General features: G+C 43.6%; 1 protein-coding gene across 1 annotated transcript in view; it reads right to left on the bottom strand.

Annotated features, from left to right (window-relative positions):
- Gpc3 (glypican 3) overlaps positions 1-24459 on the bottom strand; it is a 349741-nt gene extending 325282 nt beyond the window's left edge. The window contains exon 1 of the mRNA XM_050121691.1: positions 24136-24459. Within this exon, the coding sequence (XP_049977648.1) occupies positions 24136-24307 (172 nt within the window). The 5' untranslated portion in view covers positions 24308-24459. The remainder of the gene's footprint in view (positions 1-24135) is intronic.
- Between the last annotated feature and the right edge of the window lie 1475 nt (positions 24460-25934).

The raw sequence follows: 25934 nt of genomic DNA, 5'->3' as shown, positions 1-25934 counted from the left end.
AAACCCAGTTACTTGATGACTTGTAGGGGAAATAACACATATTCATTAAAATTACAAAAAAAAAATATCAGGCATTTTAAAAGGTTGTTTTTTAACAAAGGACAAGTCAATTTGCCATCCAAAAATATTAACTAATTTCCTTGGCATATAATAGTGACTTGCTATTAGAATGGCACCTTTTCCCTAATTAATCATTATCTAAATCAAATCTTACATGCTCATTAATTTCTCACTAATCAAGCCAGGAATACAGATGAAAGAAATGGTTGCATTTGAAACCAGAGGGGAAAGTGATCATTGCTGATAAAGAAATGATCTTAGGGAATCCAGCAGAAGGTTATTTAGCCTGAAAGAACATGACCTTGTAAAGGGTGCACCTGGATATCAGGAGCTCAGACTTTAAATCAAAGACTATGCCTGGGGCCACCATAGACTCATCTTCCATAAAAGGCTGGCCAAAATGTCGCTATGACACTGGAGTACTGGGGGTTTAAAGCAGCCCTAGAGATAAGCCATTCTCTCGGCTTCAGATTTAAAGGATGAATTACCTTTATCTGTACTGCCAACTGCCAACTAACTGCCTATCATTTCATACCCTGTTAAAAGTTAAACCCCCAGATCTCTGCACAGGCACACGCCCTCTGCACAAAGTGCTCCTTTCTGGACCACATCCCCAAGCAACAGTAGACACACACTCTGGAAATACAAATTCATTGATTATAGTCAGCCCAAAAACCTGTTGAGCAATTCATTCACTCAATATTCATTGAATGCCAACTCTGTGCCAAAGACCATGCCTAATACGAGGAATTCTATGATGTGCAAAACATGGTCTCTATCCTAGAGTTCATAAGTTCTTCTAAGGGTTTCTAATTAGATCTCTGATCGCTCTAGGTATCTTAGTTCATCTTTATCTGCTATCCCCAAATATGATATCCTTACAGATTGTGCTTTGCAGAATTTCTTTTTTTTTTCTAATTTCATATATGTGGCAGAGGGGGTTTGTATGAATGAGTGCAGTGCCCATGAAGGCCAGAAGGGGGCGTGAGATTTCCCTGGAGCTGGAGTTAACAGTTGGCTGTCAGCCATCTGACATGTTCTGGGAACTGAACTGCGGTCCTCTTCATGTACTCTCAACCGCTGAGCCATCTCTCTAGCTCCTGCTTCTGCGTTTTAACTGTTTCTGATTCTCCCCTTCCCAGTCCTGCCTCATCACCTCTCCTCTTTTCCCTTCAAAGATGACAACCTCCAATGTGAACTTCCTGAGGCTAGATCCTTCTTCACCTAAGTGTCAAAGAAATTTCAACAGTCCGTTTCTGGTCAAATCATTCTATTTCTTTCAAATTTTCCAAAAAAAAAAAAATGAAGCATGGGTGTGAGGACTGATAAGTAGGTGGAATATTTGGCACTCCAAGAAGCCTAGCAAGAGTAGAAAAGAAAGACAAATTGAGGGGCTACATATGCTCGCTGCTGTGCCATCACCCCAGTTGTCTTCTGATTGGCTTCCCACAGTAGAACGTTCTTGGGAACAGAAAGAGACAAACTCCCAAAGTTTTCAGACATTTGAATTTTCGTGACGTGCGCCATCTTTTATTGATACTTCTCGCATTCTAACCTGACTCATAGTTATATTCGTCTGCCTTCTCTGGGTGTAAGTTCCTTAAGGGAAAGACCTTTGACTGACTCATCTTCTTATCTCAAGGGGCTGACTGTGGTTTGGGCTTGAGGTCCCTTGCTTTCACTTGAAGGCAATGCCAGAACTTCCAGAGACTTTTGTTGTACAGAAGTAGGTCAGACTCATTGATAACACTAGAATAAATTTAGTAATAATGGAAGGATTCATCCCATACACACACACGCACACACGCACACACACACACACATCATCATCATCATCATCATCATCGTCATTGTCATCATCATCATCATCGATAGGAAATCCCCTAATAAAAAGAAAACTGAATTGGAGAACAAAGTCAGAGTTGTACTGTAACACAGGGGCAGCCTCTCTGGAATTGGGATGCAGAATATTCTTTTAGTTAGATTTCTTCCAGAGGGACTGAGCTAAGGTAATTTCCCCATCTCCCCTAGTGACTCCCTAATTATTATTCTACACAGATAAGTAGCTGAGATCCTGTCTTTCAGAAGATGGATAATTTTTCTTTTAATTTTTAAGATGCAATCTTCAAATGTGAAAACCAGAGTGATAGGGGGAATTTCAATATCCTAGTCTCAACCTCAGGGCCCAGCCCTGCCTTCTATACGAAATCTCGCGGTGGGGAGGGGATTCTTTTGCAACAAGAAGCAAGTGCCATCATCTCCTTTGTTGCGAAATCACCGGTGACTTAGGCAAGCTGCCCTTCCATGGCAAGGGGGTCTCGACCCACATTTTGAAACCCTCTGGCATGGAGCCTGGCATATGGTACAATCACAGCTGAATACTGAATTTATGAACAGGCAATGATGAAACTCCTGTCTCTTGAGACATTCAAACAAAGTCTGAATAGCAGAATCAGAGACCACAGAAGCAACTCTGTAGTGGCAAGGGATCTTTCAAGTCTCTTCCTTCTCTTTATAATTCCCTGAGGGCCATGCGCATACTCACTAGTCACCTGACACACCCAAGTTCTCCCATCACAGGAGAGATGTTCCATAGCCAGGATGCCACAACTGGGCCTTTTGTCACGAGCAAGTAGGAAAGCATCTCTACAGGGAAGAACTCATCAGCACGAGCTATATTAATCACTTTGTATGCAAGCCATAGCTAGAATTTTGAACCTCAACCGAAAAAGGCAGCCTTTTGTTTCACGGATGTTTCTGGCTCCCAAATCTCCCTGTTGCTAGTATTTCAGCAAATCACAAAGGAGAGGTGGAAAGCTGCAGCTCGCTGAAAGTGCACCATCACCTTGATCCCACAGATCCCGTGAAAAGGCCTTTCAGGTGGGTAATGAGCAATAATTGCTTTCCTGTGGCTAAAGTGTTTAGGAAAGAAAATAGACTTTTCAAGGGAAAAAAAATATCCAGTCATAAGACAAAATCTATACTGAATAACATGGTAGCCTGTTGTGTTTCAAAACTCTTTTCTTTTGATCCAGAATGACTTCTTTTTCACTCCCCATGTCCTCAGTTTAATTGTGTGAAAATGGGTTAACAGCAGGTACCATGCACATCCCTCTTGGGAAACCCCTGACATTTGACAACCCACTTTAATCGTTCCTTGAACAAACTCCCTTTGAGCAGAGGAGTCCCATAAATAAGATGGTGTGCTTCAGGAGACCCCAGAAAACTCACGTCTACAGAACATGGAATGCTATCTCCTAAAAAGATAGGACTATGCCTAACTCCCAGAACTTGGCACCGTGACCTGATCTGAAAAAGAGGACTTTGAAGGCATAATTATGATTGCGAAGATGAGGTCATTCTTGATTTTCTCAGTGGAGCCTAAATCCAATGGCAGGCATCTATGTGAAGACACATAAAAGAAAGACATAGCAAGAGAAGGCCATGGGAAGATGGAGGCAGAGAAGGAAGGTACATAGTCACAGAAAAGAGGTCACCAAAAGCTCAAAGAGGCAAGGATGGATTCCTTCCCCAGTATCTTTTACAAAGGCAACTCTGTGTGATGCCTTCTTTGGGGGTTTCTGACCACCAGAACTGTCAGGGAGGAAAAGCGCAAGGTTTTAAACAGCAAATTTGAGGCAACATGTTGTGGCAGCCCTAGGACACAATCGCCATCTTCCCTTCTACCTCACAGAAAAGCATCAGCCTGAGGTCGTCTAGATGTTGCCTCCCAAGTACGTTCTGCCAGGAGCGAGTCACTTATTTCAGCGAGTGCTGTCTCTACGTGCAATGCTCCTGAAATAAGACCTTGATTCTGGAAGATGAAAGGGTTTCTTTGGGACCTTCCTCCACCAATGAAAAGGAGGTAAGGAAAGGGAGTGTCTGAGGACCTGGAAAGGGCTGTATCAAAAGAGAAGTAAAAGATGAACATGGAACATGGACCAAAACCAATTATGATTTAAGCCCACGCTAAGATATATAATACTACTATAACGTAGTAAAGAGAATCTAGTTATCGTTAACTGCAATAGCTACATCCTATAAGGACTTAGCAGCCTTGCAGAAGGGGGACAAAGGCAGCAACAGCCCTGCCTCAGCTGTTGGCCCGTACTGCACAAAACCCGACAGGAGGCTATTGAGAGCAATCCAAATGCCTCATTCTCGCTGCTCAAAGGCATTTCTCATCTTATGCTTAACAAATTAGGTGTGTTTTGAATACATGGGAAGAAAAATCTCTTTCAAGAGATTAGCAATTAAATAATCAGGAAGGAAGCCGGGCAGTAATGAAAGCTGCCCATGAGTCTGGACCTGAGCCCAACACAGAGTTTGGGTTTTCTTCACATTACCCCTGCCCTACTCCTTAGCATCTCTGGAGATGCTATTTCCCCAGCTCTCAGGCAAATCTTTCCGATGCCCAATTGTCCTTACTGTGACAATGCTTCTCCCAGCTCTAATGGCTAACCTACATTTCAGTTTCAAGCCATTGCACCTTGTAATTACATTCTCAGCCACTGTAAATAATCTGCACCCTCTATTAGAGCTCTCCTCTTTCCCTAGGATAGAAATTTGTGGCGAAGGGACTCAGTCGCCTTGTTAGTAAAGCACACACAATGCACCTAAGCAAAATGCAACCGAAAGGAAAGCAACCCCCTCCCTCGCTAGCCCCGATTGCGAAGCGCTGCCATCAAGCATTCCCTTTCTTCTCCTCCCTCAGCTTATCTGTCCACATGGACGTGCTCCAGTACTGTGGCATTCATGCCATCTTGGGGAATCGCTGTGGAAATGCTCCAGTGATGCCACCCGTCTTCAGCATAGAAGAGGTCGTGTTAGAATTTTGGGATCCATAGGACTGGAAAGGACAGAGTTTTCTACCGCCTCACACCCACCCACGTACTAGGAATCAAAGTCCTCACTCACTGGCCATCCTCTTGCACGTTACTCAAGTCTAGACTTGGTGGTAACTTCTTTCTGTGGATGAGATTTAAGGGAGGAGAAAGCACTTCAGAAGGGTGCCTACAAGCAAAACATTGCAGGCCAACTACAAGAAGGTTAGAGACACAAGTCTTGGAAGGCAAAGGATACTGTTTCTCTCTCTCTCTCTCTCTCTCTCTCTCTCTCTCTCTCTCTCTCTCTCTCTCTCTCTCCCTCTCCCTCTCTCCCTCCCTCCCTCCCTCCCCCTTTCTCTCACACCCACAAATGCTGAATTCATTTTTCCCTAAACCAGATTTTTTTAATTTGAGAAAAATGTAAGCGTCTTTTCATGTTCAGTAGTTACTTTTTCCTTCATTGCTTCCTTTAGAAACTATGAAACAAAAGAAATTATCCAAACAGGTGATTTGGAGATTTCCTTTCCAATGCCATGATTTTACTGAAAAACTCCTAATAGGAAGTGCATCCTCTTATCAGACAGTGGGTGTCAGACAGAGCTCTCTAGAGCGCACAGCCAGTTCTGAGAGACAATGCCAGGAGGGGTCCAGATCCAGCTGAATGCACTGTCCGGATCCACAGTGTCCCTCTGGATCGCCACTTTGGACTTGCCTCCAGCTCTTGAGACAATGATCTGGTTCAGGAATATCTGCCTCATTTAATTTAAGCCTTTCTTGCAAAGGAATGGAAATAAAGGAGAAAGAGTGGCACGGGAAATATGGGTCTAATTATGCCAAACCCTCCTGAGCGCGCGTATCTGAGAAGTGGTGGTTTCGCGATCGCTAACGCTACCGTGAGTTTGAGGCACTGATGGAAATTTGGCACGAGTAGCCAGAGGGTTTGATTTGAAGATTGACTTTCACTAAGCAAGATAGAGATACTCATGACCACGAGCTTCTAGATTGTTTTCAAGCACTTCAAGTCATTGGTCGTTCTATGAACGCCTCCTTCTCGTCAACAGGTGGAAGGAGTTTTGTCTTTCTACGGCATCTCCTTTCCCCTCCAAGAGCAGGGATACTAGCGTATGTGACGTTGGCTCCTTAGCATCTCATCCATAGCCAATTTTCAAAAGTAGTTTCCTAGAAATGCTCCGTCTATCATGAAAATAAAGGATGGGATTCTGGAAGGAAAGGAACTGAGTTCACTGTGTGCCTACTTGACCACAGTCAAGTTCCTAAATCTCTGAAAGCCTCAGTTTCCTTGTCTGGGAAATGGAGGGAACAGATTCCCACTGGGCAGTGCTGTTGTGGGGATTAAGTAAGATGGTGCTCATAAAAGGCTTAGCCCGGTGCCTCGTTCAATAAATGTTAACGATTATTAGCACCACCCCCACCACAGGTGCTCAATAAAAACTTGCTGGATGGAAGTCACACCAACTGGAATGACTAGCAGATGAAGGGGACCTGAGCCTTTTCTTTTCTTTCTTTTTTTTTCTTCAGTTTTTTTTTTTTTTTTTCCTATCTAGCTATGCACCAGATGACTTCTGAGGGTTTTTGGTTGGGTGGCTGGTTGGGGGAATTTTGGATTTTGTTTTATTTTATTTATTTATTTTTCGTGTGTGTGTGTGTTTATTTTTTATTTTTATGTGTGTTTAAAGAATAAAATAAGGATAGTGGGAAAATTAAGTTTTACNTTTTTTTTTTTTTTTTTTTTTTTGCCCTCATTCAAAGTCCAGTCTGGCAAAATCAGGTATATGATTTTCCGGGAAATATGGCAATAAAATGTAAATTGTGTAATGAGCATGAATCTGAGTCCATTTAAACTTTCTCTAGACCTAGTGTTTCCAGCAGGCTTCTTAGATGGCTTCTAGAATGTGCTTCTGCACTGGAAGGAAACCGGACCCTAACAGCCGAATTTCCTCAAGCATGGGGGTAGGGAGACGACATGCAATTGTAATGAAAATTAACCCCTGAAAATGCACAGGATTTTATTACCCAATGGATGCCTGAGGAGATTACTAGAATTTTAGGGTCTTTACTATAAAGAGAGCAACCTGCATGCCTCAATTACCTAGTAAACTGAGATTTCAAACCACCCTGCTTACCTCAATGAGAAAAGCTGCTTAGACTAAAGCACCATTACTTCTATTTAGACAACCCTTAGCAAAGATATACAAGGAACTAAAGAATGGGACCCCACATTCTTCCCTAGGCCACAACAATGCCTGTTTATGTAAATAGGATTTTCAATAACACAACGGAATCTTTAAAAAATGTTTTCTTTATTGTCTCTGAAAAATAAAGTGCAAACACAGAACATGAAAGCTGGGGGCTTTCACTATAATGGGTAGGGAATATCCTAAAATATTTATTCTGTGTGAGTCTCAGCCTGGATTCCAAGGAGAGCTCAGAATCAGACACTTTCTCTCTGTTTTTCAAGAGTCAGTACAATATGAAGAGGCACAAAGTCTTCTCTGATGGCAAGTTGACTTCACAGCCATTCAAAAATTCCAGTTGAGAAGGAAATAAAGGCAGAAAGTAAGAAATGTCTACTTGCCTTCATCTGGGAGCCCCTTCCAAAAATCTGAGCCAAAAATATAAACATCCCTACCTTCATCATCATCACCATTCGACAGTCAAACACTCCCATGTGACCGTAACGACCTCCAGGCACACATGGAAAGCTCATTAAAGAATACATGAAGGCTATTTATAAAAGAACTAAACAAAGAAGGAAAGAAGTATTAGCAAAATTAGACTGCCCATGGTTTTGGCAACTATTCCTATTTGCTCGAACTCAAGTGTCTACCTCCTTCACTTGACAGGTATTGATAACGAGCGAGATACCACATCTCTGGAGTTTTTAAACTGACCTTGTAGTTTTCCAGTTGTAGAACTTGAGTTTTGACCTAAACTCTGTATATCAGCCTTGCTGCTGCTCTTTACGCAGCTGATAAGAGGCAGAAATCCTTCTTGCTCATTAGGCCGTTAGCTGCTGTTAAGCAAAAGGGCTGGGGAGGGGCGTGCTCAGTGGCCCAGAGGAATGTCCATATATAAAGCCAGCCCTGATTTGGGGTTAAGAATTTAACCTTAAAAGGCTGACAAGTCATAAATTTGCCTGAGGTTCATATATATGTGTGACTTTCACAGCTTATATTCCCTAGCCGGGACCCAGAGTCAAAACAAGCTCCCCGACTAATGAATGGCTCTAATTGTTCTTCCTGACTTGAGAACATTAGTCTGTATCCATAATATTTTCTTAAAAAACACACAATCTCATACCTCAAGCCTTCTGGCTTAGGGGAATTTAGGGAACCAGTGAGAAAAAAAAAATAGGACAAGAGACTAATGTTGTCTGTGACACAGAGCCACCATTTTGGGAGTCCTGACTGACTCAACAGATTCCATTCCATTGTGTCCATCAAGAAAAGTATAAAGCAATGTCCTCCAAACCTACACACAATACACACACACACACACACACACACACACAAAGAGAGAGAGAGAGAGAGAGAGAGAGAGAGAGAGAGAATGCTTCAGGGAGAGTAGGAGAAAGACTGAACTGTCTTTCAAGCGCATTTTGTCTAACTTTCCTTATTAAATATTTATACGTAAGTGCATAACCTCATAACCTTGGCCAAGCTTGGAAGAGATAACAGATACAAGACACACAAAAGATCCACACAAGTATAAAGACAAAGGAACAGTATCACATATCAGCACAATTGGAACGCAATCTCCAACCTAAAGTCAAGCTTGAGAATGGAACAATAAAAGCCCATAAGTGAAACAAGGTCCCTGAAATGTGATAATGTCATCAGGGAGAAGCAGACTGTAATTTGGTTAACCTACAAGGTATGTGTCAGTTCTAACACATGTTAGCAGGATTTCAAAGGGGCTCCCTCGTCTTTAGATAAAAAGTAAAAGCATTCAGTGGAGGGGGGAGAGAAAGAGACAGACCGAGACAGAGGAAGGGAGATGGGGGGGGGGGGGATTTCTTAAACAGTGAGCCACCTCTCCAGTCCTGAAAGAAAGATTTCTAGGAACAAAGATGCAAACTGCCTTCACTGAGAATTAAGATAAAGAGGGGCTGCCAACCACACAAAAATTCATCGGAGATATTCAAGTCAAATATACTTAACCATGTTCTGTCTACACAAAGAGCATTTTAAATTCTCACGCACCTTAGAAAGAGGACATTTTTAGAGCTCCTCACTTCCAAACTAAATAAGGAACAGAAGTTTCTAACATCCCAAGAGAAGTAACCAGGTACCCAAACCAAACATGTGGCAGAAAAGGGAACCTGTTTTCTCTCCCAGAATCACTGGGTGCAGGCAGATGTGGAGGAAAGGGAGCAAGGAGGGAGGAAAATCAGGAGCTACAGAAAAGGAAGCACAATTTATAACCAAAATGCTGAGGAAAGTATAAAACATTACACTCATCTATTTTTTTTTAGGAGAACAAGAAACACAAAACCATTCAAGAAATATAACAAACCATAAAACACCTTCTGTTTTCAATTACAACCAGTTGAGGGAGTATGTGAAGTGGGAAGGGAAACAGAGGGAAGGAGACATGAAGGAGGGCCCTTGTCATCTGGAGGTGCATAAAGCCAGGAGAGTGGGGGAAAAATGCCCCCTGATTCCCTTAGCTATGGGGTGTGAGCTAAGTAACCCCGGCTGCTCATTAGCGCTGGTCTATGAAGTGTTGATGAGCTTCGCAGGAATTTTACCCCTGAGTGACAGCTGGTAGTCACGCTATTAGGACCAAATTTGAAAATAGAATTGGATGATGTTGAGAGAAGTCTCTGAATGACTGGATTCCAACATCACCTTCAGGTTTTGTGCACGAGGCAAACTTACTTCCTCAAAGAACAAAGAAACACCAAGCGGATGCCTTTTGAAGCCCCACTCCCCAGAAAACCCTCTATGCAAACATTATGAAATTGACCAACAGCACTGAAATTTCAAAGGCAAGAAATGACTTAGGTTTGATAAATTACCATTTCTAGGAAACCTTCAGAATACCATGGGGAAAATAAACCTTTATTTCAGAAATAAACTTTGAAGTTTGAAAACAAAGCATAAAATCTGCTGCTGAAAATAGAAGTTGGAAACACTAGCAACAGTGCTTGCATGGCTCTCTGAGACCTTTAAAGGTGTACAGTGACTTCTGGGAACAACCAGAGAAGCGAGGCCCCAGAATGGCAGCAAAAGAAAAAGCAGGAAGCCATTCAACCATTCACCCCCTAGAGGAGCAGCAAAATGAAGGCTATTCCGCCTTGGCTACAGCACTGACTTCGGAGGCCTAGAGTGTAGCTTTTACCTATGCACAAAGCAGCCGGTTCCCAAACTAGTCACAAAGTTCTTAACAGAGATCTTGAGTGAGCCTACAAACTCTCTCTCTCTCTCTCTCTCTCTCTCTCTCTCTCTCTCTCTCTCTCTCTCTCTCTCTCTCTCTCTCTCTCTCTCTCTCTCTCTCTCGTTGGCTCATTATCCCCTTCTCATTTATCCCCCAGCCTTTCTCCCTCCCTGTCTCCTTCCTCCATTCCCTCTCCTCCAATCCGTCATTCTCCTCCCTCTCTCCTTCCTTCTCCCCTTTGTTTCCCTCCTTCTCATACATTTCTTGTATATCGGTCCCTAAGGGCACTTCAGTGGATGAATGGGCAAAGCACAGATGTGGAAACTGACAGGATGTTAATTTATGGTCAAGATGTTCCACCAAGTACAGCCCAGTGCTTACCCTCATCTGACTTTCACTTGGAAGCTTTTCTCAAACTTGAACACACGCACAAAGCCCTGGGAGGCTTTGCTGGAAATGCAGATTCAGGCCCAGTGGGCCTGGATGGGAAAGCAGGGGTCAAACAAGGAACAATCCCATCTCATCGAGAGGAACCGGGGTCGGGGGGGGTCATGAAAAAGATGGCGCTGCACTGAGACTCTGATGGCTAGGTAAGACTACCATTATGTGGGGATGATGGGCAGACAGGCGGGTGAGCCTTAAGATTTAACCAAGAGACAACCGCAGCATCCTTTCGGGAATGGTTCAGAATCCTGTTATCTCCAAATAGAAAGCACTCATGGCAAAGGGAGGAGAGCAAGAGACATTTTGCAGATTTGCAGGACTTGGATAATTAATATAGGCATGAGAAATCAAAGATGATGTCAAGGTTTCAAGTGTCTGTATCAGGAAGGGAAGCCACCCCCAGAAATGTAGACGCTTGGAAAGCGGCTAGTGAAGACGGGCAAAGAAAATGATGGTACGAGTAATGTTTGCTTCTGTTGAAGGTGAAACACTAAGGACGTTCTGGTGGAGATGTTCAGCAGGCAACTGTGAGATTCTGAGTTGGACAGCAAGGGAGAGGTCAGACTGAAAGGAGATATGGAAATCATTCAAATATGATAATAAAGTTATGGAAATGCATGTGAGTAACCTAAGACGGGGGAGGGCAGACACATAATACCTAACACCTACATCTAATAAACGTTAAATAGAACAGACTAAGCCAGGTGGTGGTGGCACACGCCTTTAATGCCAGCACTCAGGAGGTAGAAGCAGGTGGATCTCTGTGAGTCTGAGGCCAGCCTGGTCTACAGAGTGAGTTCCCGGGCTCCACAGAGAAACCCTGTCTTGAAAAACCAAATAGAAGAAAGAAAGAAAGAAAGAAAGAAAGAAAGAAAGAAAGAAAGAAAGAAAGAAAGAAAGAAAGAAAGAAAGAAAGAAAGAAAGAGAAAGAGAAAAAGAAAAAAAGCTGAAGAGATGGCTCAGAGGTTAAGAGCACTGACTGTTCTTCCAGAGGTTCTGAGTTCAATTCCCAGCAATTCCCATGGTGGCTCACAACCATCCGTAATGAGATCTGGTGCCCTCTTCTGGCCTGCAGGGATATGTATAGGAAGAGCCCTATATAGATAATTAATAAATAAATCTTTTAAAAAAATGGCCACCTGGAGAGCTCAGAGCTCAGATTAAAAAAAAGGAAGGAAGAAAAAGAAAAGAAGGGCTGGAGAGATGGCTCAGCGGTTAAGAGCATTGCCTGCTCTTCCAAAGGTCCTGAGTTCAATTCCCAGCAACCACATGGTGGCTCACAACCATCTGTAATGAGCTCTGTTGCCCTCTTCTGGCCTGCAGGCACACATGGAGGCAGAATGTTATATACATAATAATAAATAAATAAATCTTTTAAAAAAGGAAAAGAAAGAAAAAGGAAAAAAGGAACAGATGAGACAAGCAAAGACAAAATAAAATAGAAGGTCCCCAAGTGTATAATATCTCAGAAGGCAAAGGAATATGACAATTGAGGTCAAAACTTTAGATACACACTGTATTACTTCCTCTCGCACTACAGAGAGCACAGTGGAAATACCATTGGAGAGTAGCAAGACAAATCTACATTTAAATCCTGGCTGCACCATTTACACAAACAGGAAAGTTAACCTTTCTGGGTCTCAGTTTTTCCAACTAGAAAATGGGCATGCACCACCTCTCTTTCAAGTTTGCTTCATAAATGTGATAAATTACACAGATCACAAGTGGCATGTAGTAAGAATGGGTAGATGTTATTTTGTATGCTCTTCTAATGTGGGAAACTATCCAACCAACCTAAAAATGATCACAAATACAATCTACTAGAAACAAAGGAGTTTTGGGTGTGTGTTGAAAGAAAGTAGAAGCCCTATAGCTTAGCATAGTCAAGAGAACTTAGTGGTTTTGCCAGGAACTAGAGTTCAGTTCCCAGCACTCATATCAGGTGGTTCTTGACTGCCTGTAACTTCTGCTCCGGGGATCTAGATGCCCTCTTGTGGCCTGTGAGGGCAGGTGCACACAATAACACAGAGACATACACTTGGACAAATTTTAAAAAAAATCTTTAAAAATAAAAGTAGAGGGCTGGAGAGATGGCTCAGAGGTTAAGAAAACTAACTGCTGTTCCGGAGGGCCTGAGTTCAATTCCCAGCAACCACATGGTGGCTCACAGCCATCGAGATCTGGTGCCCAGAACACTATATACATAATAAATAAATTAAAAAAAATAAAAGTAGAAACCCTGATGAAGGCAATCTCTTAAACAATAGAGAATTTAAAGACACTAGATTTATTTTACAACTTTCTCCTAACTCAGAAACAAAAGAATTGCCATTCTAAAGACTTGTAAGAAAGATCACCCCAGTTTTACAAGTATTCCTAGCCTTCGCTTGGAACCGCGAGTCTCAGAGTCTAGCCAGCATGAAATATAGTGCGCTCTCCCAAAACTAGTGTCACAGTGTTCATTCTACAGGGTGGGAGAGTTCCCCCGTGGGGGAGGAGCAGAATGTCACCTTCCTGGAACAAGGCACCAACTGCAGACCCTTTATGAGTGCTTGCTCTGTGTGCACCGGCAATGCATGAAAGCAAGGCTCAAAAATGCAAAATGGCAAGGTATGGCTGTCAAAGACCACCCACTGCTAAAAGGAACTAACAACCTCCACATGAAATATCATTCATAGTTATTGCCATGAAAAATAAATAGAAATCTAACACTTTGACTCAAATGCATTTTCCAGAGTTTGTTCCCTCCCCCCTCTTCCCCCTCCTTCTCCTCAGCCCTGAGCATGTGCTGGCTTGAGTGTCTGCATGTGTGCGTGTGTGTGTGTGCGTGTGTGTGTGTGTGTGTGTGTGTGCGTGTGTGTGCATGAGTGTGTGTGTGAGTGTGTGTGTGTGTGTGTGTGTACAATTGGGTGTTTGGTACTTTGCAGTCCAAGCTGCAAAGTCTTGGACTATGATAACATAGAATCATACTTTCTCTTAATCAAGAAAGTTCTTGAAAGATTTGGCATATTTTTTTTAAATCACCAGATGTTGGCAAAATACATTTTAAGACATGTCCCATGAAAAAGACTGGAAAATATCATCCACACCCATGCCTTCTCCTTGAGTCTATATACTGATGAGTCCCAACTGTGCTTCATCTGAACGCCACACTTTCTTGGTGATCTCATCTAATCCCAGGACTTTAAGTACATCTCTATACTGATAATTCCTAAACATGTTTCCCCCGCCCCAATTTCTCTCTATTCTGTGATTCAACTCACAACTTCAGCTGCCTAGCAGACATTTTCTACCTCTGTGATACAAGTGCTCCACAAACTCAATCTGTTCAACAAACTCCTTTATTCCATCTTTAAAAATATACTTTTCTAAACTAGGCATGGTGCTGCATCGGCACCCCAGCTCCTCGGAGAGCCTGAGACACAAGAATAATGTGAGCCCAGGAGTTTCGAGTCCACTGGGGAAAAATAGCTGTAGCCTATCCCACCTCGTTATTACGTGTGTCCTTGTGACATGGCCCCTGTCCTGAGGACACGCTTTGTGCAGTGGGTTCTGTCCCATCTATTTATATGTTTTCAGGGACTGAACTCAGGCCACCAGGCATGCCTGGAAAGTGTGAATGGGCCCGTGTGTGGCAGTCGTTGGACAGCCTCACTCTTTTTCCTCCACGCTGGTTTGTGACAGGGTTTTTGTTGTTCGCAGCTGCATATACCAGGCTAGCTGGCCCTCAAGCTAGCTACCAGGGAATCTCCTGTCTCCACCTCCCATCTTGCCATAGGAGCACTGGTATTGCATTGCATACTATCATGCTGGCTTTACAGGGATCCTAAGGATTCGAACTCAGGTCCTCATACTTGCAGGGCAAGCCCTTTGCCCACCAAGCTCTCTCTCTCCAGCCCTTCACTTTGTCATAACTCTCTCTTTTCACATGCTTCACACAACACAATTTTTTAAGATTTGTTTTTTTTTCATTTTATGTGTATGTTCACCTGCATGCATGAATAAGTATCGAACGCATGCCCTATGCCTTTGGAGGGTGTCAAATCGGCAGAAACGGGGGTTACAGATGGTTATGAGCTGCCATGTGGGTGTTAGGAAGCAAACCCAGGTCTCCTGCCAACAGCAGCCAGTACGTCTAACCACTGAACCATCTTTCTAGTCGCTGAGAGTAGCACTCTTTCTTTTGTTCTTTGTCTGTTTGTTGAGATAGGGTCTCTCTCTGCCCTGGCTATCCTGAAACTCACTCTATAGACCAGGCTGGCCTCAAACTCACAGAGATCTGCCTGCCTCTGCCTCCCAGTGCTGGGATTAAAGGCGTGCACAACCACCACCTGATTGCCAACAGTACTCTTAAGGCAACTAAACATGCCTCCCCATCTCCCAGAGCCATACTTTATTAGGGTAGCCTTCATTGGGCTGTCTTGATAATCAAAGTTCTCCCTGCCTGACTCTCACTAGGTAGGGAACTCCCTTGTTAGCAATAATTTTATCAACTCCTACATCCTGGCACAAAATCTGTGCTCAATAACTGTGGGTTGAAACTATGCCTGAATCACAATTAAATATTAATATAGAGCTAGCATAGAAAGCTCATTATTAGTAAGTCTCTTTTCTGTGAGGTCCCGTCTGTTTTCGAAAGCAGATAGGCACCTTCCCCAGTGCAAACAGTCTCAGATATCCAGCAGGGAAAACGCCTTTGGGGGCACACTCCCATCCAATACTACCAATGCTAGAAGTGGTCCTCCAGAACGGACTCGCTTCGGAGTATGCATTCACGGCACCTACTTAATGAGGATCACATCTCTACACTTGGAAAAATGATGAAACTGGATAAACAAGCAGTAGGTTTGTGGTATCAGTGGGAATGGGTACGGCAACAATTTGGGGCCAATCCAAGTAGAAATCATTTGATTTGATCTGTGGAAAGCTAATCTTCCTTAGTTCTTCCCACTGAGGCTTAGGCTTATCTTCCATCAGACATGTCCAACCTTTTGACATTCTGACAAGATGTCATCATCTATAAAGTTCATGCTCAAGACTCATGATCAAGTAATCGAAAAAAAAATCTCGTAATGTTTTGAGTCATTTGATAAGTTTGTGTTGAGCTGCATTCATAGCCAAAGTAGGGCACAGGGGCGTGTGACCCCCAAGCTCCAAGTTGGACACACCCTGATTGAGTTGGAGCTATATCATCTGTGTGTATGCAAAATACAAATGGAACACGTGCACATACATGCATGCCGGAGGCAGGCCAATCCCCAGAACTGAGAACTCGCAGGCGCTTCAGGACTACTTGTGTTGTGCAGACGTGAGCTAGAGTAGAGCACAGCTTTCAAAACCTAAATGTAAGCTATGACTCTGAAAGGCTACCCACTCCTACGAGTAACAACAAACTTCTCCTGAAACAACACGTGCAATTAACTATGGTTGTCAAAATAGCAATGTATACATGTATAACCTAAGAACATATATATGTGTGTGTGTGTATGTGTGTGTGTGTATACAGATTCAAATACCACATTTAGATAACAACACAGCTAGAAAATCTCTGTGTCACATCCTCTTCAATCTTCTTGGGCCAATGGGATTCCCAGGGTCAGAGAGAATAGGTGTGTGTTGCAACACCACCATGCTTTCTTCCTTCTCTGCTGCAAAGCAGTTTAGACAACCATGCACTCAGGGAATCTATCGCTACATGCCAAACTACAATTCCACTGGACAGTAGTCAAGTCAGGACTCTGTCTTCAAATGTGTATTCTTATATTCATTCCTGTTGGTTAACTGTGTACTTAATTACAACAATAATTCTGTACGAGGCATTCTACTCACCAGTCTAGAGGATATCTTGATTCAAACATGCATTCAGTGAACATTAGATATCGATGAGGTCAGGAATTAGCTATACAGTTCAAAATCGTGGATGTAAAATAAGAAGTAAAATACCCTAGGCTATCTATGCATTTGTGGCGTCTCTCTCTGTATTAGCCCCGAATGCATGCAATTCTACGTTCAAATGTTTTCCAGTTCTTTCTGCTTGTCATATGCTAGTTAATATTCTGATATGTACCAGAATGTGAGCTTTTAATCTCCTCACTATGTCTGTCTTCCTCTCTTCACCATTTGCCCCTCAGCTTCAATTATGCAAAGCAGAGGGTGATAAAGAGCAACGGAGAGTCTTGGGATGTTACGATGCACTGCGTCAATAGCAAACATGCCGTGCTTGGAGAGAGAGGGGACAGAACTGGAATTAAGGAAGGGACTATGCCAATTCTTTTATTCTACCCGATAAAAATTCTCATCCTGAAAAAAAATTTCATTTTGGAAAATGTCCTTTTAGACATAACTTCATCAATCTTCATGCCATTGGCAAGAAATGGTAACCACTGGGGACAAACTTCGTTGCAATCAGTTTGTCTTAGGACAGCCTATTGGGTATGCTGGAAAAAAGGCAATGGGTGGAACAGGAACTAGAGTACTACTGCCCACCAGCGTGCACTTCTTTAACTGACACCTTGTGGTAATAGTTTCACAAACCAAAATTCAACACATCGAGATGGTAAAGAGAAAGACATGAATTTATATATGTGTACAACTGTATCTTTAACTTACATAGAATTGCCTTGGAAACAAGAAAGAAATACTTACCTCTTGTAAGAGCTGGCTAGTCTGCTTCTTCCAGGGAATTAAAGTGCAAGCAACTGAATTAAACCAACATCCTTTTTACTTACCTAGGCAACAGATGGATTTTTTTAAACCTGAAAAGGTCGTTCCTTTTTAGAAAACTCGGTAAAATTAAATCAATACTTAAACATTGACTTTATTGAAATGTTATTTTTTTCGAACACATTCTAACTGCATTCACTGGGCCAATCAGTATGTAATAGTCCCTACTATTTACAGTAAGTGCAGATACAAAGATGAATACCATATAATTCCTAAGCTAAAGGAGATTATGGGTTCGTGATAGGAATACCTGTGAAACTGTACCTGAAGGTTGCTGGAACCAGGGTTTCTAGTTATTTTCAAAAGGAAGATTCTAACGGGTCATGGAAAGTTTGACCCTCAAACTGTCCATCTTCTCAATTTATAACAGACACACATTTCATTGGAGAAAATTTGAAAGATAGTATTTCAATCACTATAACCTTTTTAGAGAAATGAACAACTTTTATCTGGCAGTGTGTGAACGGATTCAATGGGCAGAAGTTTCTTTTATAATGGGTTCCCTGTCCCTTCTTATCACCACTTTCACTTATATTTTATCTGCCTTTCTATCAATTATTTATCAATATAAGCCTATTAAGTACACTTCAAAGAGCTTAGTAGATTTGCTAATCTGGCATATAAATATAATTTCAGCTTCTAGAAATAATTAATTGTTCGGAACACTAGCAATGCATTAACTCCCTTGTTATTCATGAGGAAAAATACAAATTCTCGAATTCAGCTTTGTACATCTCCAAACAAAGAGAAGCCAAAGCGAAAAAATGTCTTTCTTGATAATCACTTTGGATTTATTGTTATTGTTGTTAGTTTTAAAAATGACAAGAATTTCTGATAATTATCAGTTGGATACGTGATATTTAGTTGGCTTAATTTGCAGCAAAGTAAAGCTTCTTTACTTGGCATGTTCAAAAGGATCTTCCGGTGGGCCCATGGTGTTCCAGTGTGTGCCTCGCCACTCACACTCAGATTTTCAAAATGCACTTTCTCTGCTCATATGCCCATCATCACCCTGCTTTCTGAACCATGTTCTCTCTGCCATTTTAGTTCAGGAGGTAAATTCCTGTTACTTAATGCTGTCTAGAGCTAGTCTGGGGAACCATGACTTGGATTCTATTTTCTGATGTTCATTTCTTGATGGAGTGCTAGAGAGATCCCGTTTCAAGCCAGACACACTGCTAAATATGGGCAAATGACTAGAGAATTTTTCTGCCCATACTTCCCATTAGACCCTAGATTACCAGAAACATCAAACCCATTTACAGGTTCGGCTAGGGCTCAACAAATGTTGGCTCTTGGAACAGTCTCTTGAGTTGCGCCTGCACACAACAAATTCTGATCCCAGGTTACAGAAACCCATGAGGTGTTTCAACAGGTCTGTGCATGTCTCCTAGCTGAACTTCCAAATATGGTAATACCAACATTAACAAGAAGGTCTCGTTGACATTAAATCAAAGAGGACTTGATTTAAGAGAGGTCCTATGATTTATGTGTTATAATAATTGTTGATCTTTAACTATACTAATCCAGGCATAACAATGCTGCTGACTTCAATTTGTTCTTTGGAGATTCAACATTAATAAGCCCTACCAGTTATTAACAGTCAGCAGATAGCTGAAATAAGCCTGGATCGGTCTACAGCCAAAATACATAAAGACTAAAAAGTTTATCTACACGCCCTAATAATGTACTACAACACTGGGCTTAAGCTTTTAAAATAAGCCTGAGAAAGTATGCGAGAGCTCATATAAAATACTTAATGATCTAGAGATTCCATTTTTGTTAATTATCAACCAAATTCTGTATGGTGCTTAGCATTGTACTCAACACTGCTCAAATCAAGAGCTTTCCCTTTAAGAAGCTTATAATCTAAAACATACAAATAACCATATGCAGAAAAAAAGCTAGAGATCAGAGTAAAAGGAAGCATTCACAAAAATGTACAAATTCAGCACGCCAGAACTTTTTAGTTGAGCAACATGATCCCCAGTGAAATTCTTTCCAAATGATGTATCATGTGCACAAGTTATAAGTGATTATCTTCAATTTTCTTAGAAATGAGTAATAAGATCCCTCTTAAGACCCATGCTTTTGTATATGCATCAAACACTAAAGTTGGCATGGTCATTGATAGCTGCCATTTAAAGAGAAAACATATTTTCTGTCTTGTCTCATAGGAGACAAATCCAGGACTCTTTTTCCCAGGTTGGTAATAAGCAGCCTTTTCCGAGGCTACAGTGAACAGCAAACATTGCAACTAAAGATGGAAGCAACAGAATGCTCAAAAATATTGCATCAAAATATTGGATACAATCTACCAGCTCATAAGAAAAAAACACATTGCAAAACTGACACCATCTGTGTGATCTAGCATCCATCAAAAACAGTCTTCTGTCTCTTTTTAAGATGGAGCCTCTATTAAGAGACTTCTCCCTGTCTCCCACTTCATCTCTTCAGTTCTTTTCCCTTGCCCAGGCTGCCTATTGTGACCATTGCAGCCAATTTCCTGGAGGCATTTTCTAGCCCCTTTCACCCTATTTAATCCTACAAGTTTCCTGGGAAGCCTGTTTACTTGCATGCTCCCCCACTACCCTGCAAACGCTTTGACAAAAGGGCTTGCATCTTACTCCTCACTGCACCCCCAGCACCTAACACTCAGCCTGCTAAGGTGCCCCACCAATCAGCAGCCGTCTCCATCAGATCCATGGCTCTTTCGAAGCACTTCTCAGTCAGTTTATGCGAAATATATATATATATATATATATATATATATATATATATATATATTCAGAGTTCATCTGAAAGAATTCTCTAAACTCCGCTAAGTAAGCACACAGCAGTACAACTTTGGAAAAGTTTTGACAAATCATCTGCTCACCCACACGTCTAGTGTAATCTCAGTGGAGAGAAAACCCTCCCCCGCCTCAATTCTCATTCTTGTGCCCAAACATTAGGACTGCTAATTGTTTCAAAATAATTGGGGAACCACAGCTGGCAACACAGATATGGTTGCTAGTTCTCATCGTAAACACACATGTGTGCACACACACATTGAAAAACAAACTCGGTTTCAATAATTTTACTTTGTATTTTTCTGTTTCACTAGCTTCAAGAAACTCCAAGTCGATCTTGGCTTTCAGAGGCTGCCTTTTACCCATAGGTGCAGTTGGCCTTCTGGATCAGTTCTAGCACTTTCCAAGGCCTTCTCCAAGGCAAGATCTTAAGAGAGTTACAACACTACCATGGTTTGTTTGATTTTCTCTTTCCCATTTGCCCCCTGCAACTCCCACCCCCCACAAAAGTGGTATATGGCATTCATAAAGTGAATTACACTTGATTTTTGTTTAGAGGATTTTTTTTTCAGACTTCTGTAACATTCCCTTGAGACAATTGGAAACATCATTGTCTGATTACGAGCTCCCTTCCCCTGCCTAAAATTGGATCCATTCTTGATTGCGCCTGTGGGTAGGTTAAGCAAAACAAAATAAACATCTAGACTTATGAGCTCATTGGCTTCTTTTCTGAATTTTTCTAAATTAAATAAGGGCAAAAGAGCCGCACTGAAAGGCAGTTATATGGATTTCCCTGCCAAGCGCTAACTCTGTGGGCCTGGTTTCCATCTGCAGTGCTTTCCAAGTTACAAATCCTTGAAAAAAAAAAGTGGGGTCTGAAGAGATTCATGGATTTGAGGAACATGCTATTTAGAACGGCTATCCAGTGCCTTTGAACACTCTAAAAGCAATGGGAACATGAGATTGGAAGGGTTTAGACCAGCTTTGTAGAAGTCTGGGGTGGTTCTTCAGCACCAGTGATTTATTTTTGAGGCTGGGTGATTTCAAATGCCATTTAGTCTCATCCATATTAGCATAAGAAATGTACCTTATCCACTCTAACCCAATTCGACTAATGGCCAAAGTTAGCAGTCAATCCCAAATGTGCCCCTTCATGAAGCAGGACATTCTTGAGGATTTCTCTTTCCTGGGACGGAATCTCATTTTATCTGGGACAAAGAAAGCTTTAATGCAGTTAAGACAGTGCAGCACATAAACTGAACATGGCTTAGACTATAGATGGGGGGGGGTGAGTTGAGCGGTCACCGTGATGTTCATAACTATCAAATAATTTGCAGCTCTCTTTCAATTTCTAACCAGTGAACGACAGCAGCAAATGACACATTTATTCGCTCTGAAATTACGCACTTGCCATTGTATTCAGCCTACCATTATCATCTCTTCTCTGAAATACTGATGAGCTCTTTCCACAGACGAACATTAGAATTTACGCCATAGTTTCTCCATCTACATCATCCATATTTGCCCAACTGTAATTCAGGACAAATGGTTTTGTACCAGATCTGAGAATCTGAACGTTGTGCTGCTATAGTGTTTTAAAAAAAAAAAAAAAAAAAAAAAAGCCCACGGGTACAGGGTAGTTGCATGGATATCGCCATATTTGAAATTTGGGCTTGTTTTTATGCCTGCTATGTAGAAGGTTCTGGCCACCATTTAATTTTGTCCAATGACTGAAGTGAGTTGTTTTGGTTTTACGTGGGGGAAAAAAACTGAAAAAAAGTGCTTTCTCCTAGAGTTTGGGAAATAATAGAGGAAAAAATCTCTATTACAAATAAGTCTCTATAAGTATGATCATCCTTAGGCTGGAACCACGAAAGGCAGGAAGCAAGCCCTGGCCAACTCTCATAGACACAGTGTGTGGGCCCTCCCAATACTTTTATACAGATGTAGCAAAGAGGCAGGCAGCCAGAGAGCTGGGGGGAAGGAGGGAGAAAGGCAGGCACGCGCGCCTCTGTATGTGCGCGCCGCAAGCCTCTCTCTCGCCCTCTGTGTGTGTGTGTGTGTGTGTGTGTGTGTGTGTGTGTGTGTGTGTACATGCGCGCGCGCACGTGCGCGTGTGCATGTGCTTAAGAGGATTGCTAATGAGTATCTGGATGGACTTTTCTCTGGCTCCCCCCCCCCCCGCCGCCTTCTTTAAGCACCATTTTTTACTTCCCCACTTCGCATCAGCCAAATGCTACCCAACCTGGACTAGTTCATCTTGTGGGGGCTCAGTCTGTAAGGACCAATTTTTACATTATCAACAAAAGCATGTTCTCTGGCCTTAGCAATCTAATTACCATGGCACTTCCAGGGGAGAGAGATCCGCCTGTTGTTTCAGCTCTGTAGAACTGATTCATAGGTTGCCCCTTACAGCTCTTGCACACGCCCACGTGGTACGTTATTAAGACTTAACAGTGGAAGAGGTAGTTCTACCCTCCCTTAGAGCGATATCCTGCAAGGCAGTGTTTAACATATGCGCAAGTGCACTTCAGTCACCAAAAAGGGTGACCAATTACCTTTGCAACTAAACAGCAGGCTCGCTAGGCTCTTTTCATCAACCTAAAGAAAAGGCTGAGGGCGCGCTGGCTGCCTAGGTAACCTCCTGCCAGTGAACGCTCCCTGGCAGCGCCCACAAGGCGCGCATCCGCATTCACAACTTGGTCCAACGATCTGGCCCGCCTGCCTGACTTGTTGAGAGCCACCAGCCAAGTTGTGGCTAGGCTTGCTCCCAATCTCTCCCAAGCGCGGGACGCGCGTTTGGCTGGACGCACGAGTCCTTGGAAAGAGACCCTGGAGGCCACAAACGTCTCACGGTGTTCGAGTATGGTTGGCCGGTTTCTTCTGAGCGCACCTCTGAAAAATTAATCTTTTTGAAACCTATTTTTCCTGCCCATATCGTTAGTGTAGCAACTTGTCCTGATTGGATTCTAAGGCCGGCATTAAGACCCCAACCTCAGGAGAGTCAATCACACAAGGCCATTAATATTCATCTGTTGACAGCGGCAGCCCTCAGCTAAGGTTAAAATATGCCCTTACAGAACCATCTGATTGTGCAGAACAAAGGGCAGGCGCCCAGAAACTTTCCTCTGCCTAAAATCTTCTCCTCTTCAGGGTCCAGCCTGTCAAGGCAAATGAATTTGGGAGGGGAGGAGTTAAATCATCTTTGGACTCGCGTTCCGCAGGCCAGCACCGCCGATTTTTAAAGAGATTTTGCCAACCTAGATAAGGAAAGCTGTTCGAAGGAAAAGGCTCAGTCTTCCACATTTGGGGGGTCCCTCTTACTCAAAAGTTTCCTTCAGTGGGTCTTTACAGCCCCTGTGGATTCAAAGATTTGTGCTTAACTTTGCCTACACTTGGGCCCGGCCAACCTCGGGAACCCAGACTAGGGAAAGGAAGGCATGGGGAACACACGGTGGAGAAAGTATGGTCAGAGCTGTGGGTCTAGCTAAGGCAGAACGTGTGAGTTAGGGTGATAAATTCCCAAATCACCGTCACCACGTTGTGAAGCCGGTTTGCTAGAACCGTAGGGAAGCCAGCTCCCACCTTCCCGCCCTCCCCAAAAATGGGCGCTAGAAAGGCATCTCCGCCGTCCCTTCCTCTGGCTTGCACACTCTCTGACAGCAGCGTGAGCCCGGGGCGTGTGGACAGAGTCCACAAGCACTCTGCTTCCCTCCCTCAGTAGACGGGACCAGGCCCCAGGCACAGCGACCATTCCCAGGTACCCAGCAGCAGCAGAGAGCACGGCCGCGGCGCCTCTCGGCTAGCGTAGCGCGCTCTGGGAAGAGCCACCGCGCGCGCCTTGGCTTCCCACTGTGCGCGGGGGGACGCTCAAGGGACCCCTTACTCACCTGGCACAGGGGTTTCCGGGACCCATTTGAGTCCGGGCTGCAGTCTCTGGAAGAAAGAGCGGACCTGGTGACAGGTGGCGTCTGGAGGCGGCGGGGGCTGCGCCTGTCCCAGGCAGTCCAAGCCGATCAGCATCGCCACCAGCAAGCACGCGGTGCGCACGGTCCCGGCCATCCTGCTACTCGGGGGAGCGAGGAGAGCACGAGAGAGTGGCAATAAGAGATGGAGCGGTGCCGGGACTTAGCAAGTCTGGCAGTGGTCTTGCAGAGCAAGAAACAAGCCGCTACCCAGCCGCTGCAAAAGTTTCCTCGCAGCTACCTGGGCGCTGGGCGAGGGCGGGAACCGCTTGGCGGCGCAGGGCGGCTCGGGGCGGAGCCTTGTGGGCGTGGCGAGAAGGGACGGGGCGGGGCGAGGCGAGCCGCGCTGCCTGGGGGACGGCGGCGGGGTCGTGTGGCTGCTGGCCTGTGGGATGCGGGGCGTGGCGGGAAGCGGAGCTGGGAGACTGGGTTTACCACAGCGGGCAAACCTGGCGGGAGAGGCGCGGGAGCAGAGTGTGGATCGTGTGCGGTGGCTCCCGGCAGCCCTGCCCTGCCACTCGCTCGCCGCCGCTCTACACTGGGCGCTCTGGCATAACTACTGCAGAGGGGCTGCAGGCTCGGGCACGCTGATTGGCTTCTCAGCAGCCATCCCCTCTGACTGGCTCTGGGAGAAGTTCCCCAGCCTCACTCCTCCTTCCCGCCTCCCATCGGCCTACAGCCGGGAGGGCTTTTCCTTTTCGGCTTTTTGCAAGCTCTCCATCCTTCCTTGGAGTGGGTGGAGGTCCGCGGTTTAGGTACACATACATACACCCGCTTCGACGCTAGGCCTTCTCCCACCCAGATCCTACTCCTTCTGGTAACCAGAGCCCACACAAAGCTTCCTAAGCACAAAATCCATGTCCTTGTTCTGCTTTCTGTTCTCAGAAGGCTTCCTGGGAACCCTTTTCCCAAGCAGCTCTGGCCAAGCTCTCAAAGCCAACCCGCAAATAGGCAGCTGGAGACCTCTGGATTTCACAGCCTGGCTCATCTTTGTACCTAAAAGGTACGGAAGCCCTTGTAGCTTGCTGGGTCTGATTCAGTAGACCCACACAAAGTAAATGGATTATATATATTTTTTAAGTCACTTGATCGTAATCCCCAGGTAAATCATAATGTCTGCAGGGTAGTCCGTGGGCAACCCTCATAAAACAAAGTACAGCTGGTGAGAGTAACTCATTAGGAAATCATTTTAAAGATTAAATTCATTAAGCCACAGTCCGTTTCATACCTGGAGTCGAACCCTATTTGGAAGGTTTCCTGGATGCCAATCCCCAATTCTCTTACTTAATTTTCACCATTAGAAATACATTTCTTTGAGAATCAAACACCTCTTGGAGAAGGAAACACATCTAATCACTACCTCTGTGCAACGAAGAAGGGACCATTCCATTGGATTGATTCTCTTTGTGACTCCAGTAGTGTGCACACACAGAGAACAACCTTAGCCCAGTGTCTTGTACATAGCAGGAACTCGGTATTTCCATCATGAAAATACTTTAAAATCTCAATGCAAGCTAGCTCGTTGTCTGATTGTATTTCTTTTTTACTAGTCAGAAGTATGCTTGGAGAAACAGAACGATAAATAGGCATGGGGGGGGGAGTCTGTGTCTTGAATATGTTGACTGAGAAGACAAAGCAATACGAAGGTCACTGAGGAATTCATCCACTCAGGTCTTCATTTGTTCACTCAGCAACAAATATCTGAATTCCTACTATGCACCAGA

The sequence above is a fragment of the Alexandromys fortis genome, unplaced genomic scaffold, assembly GCF_014885135.2.
Source record: "Alexandromys fortis isolate MF-2015 unplaced genomic scaffold, M_Fortis_MF-2015_v1.1 scaffold_194, whole genome shotgun sequence".
In the NCBI taxonomy this organism is placed as follows: Eukaryota; Metazoa; Chordata; class Mammalia; order Rodentia; family Cricetidae; genus Alexandromys; species Alexandromys fortis.
Note: the sequence above shows the minus strand (reverse complement) of the source record. Positions and strands in the feature narration are given on the sequence as shown.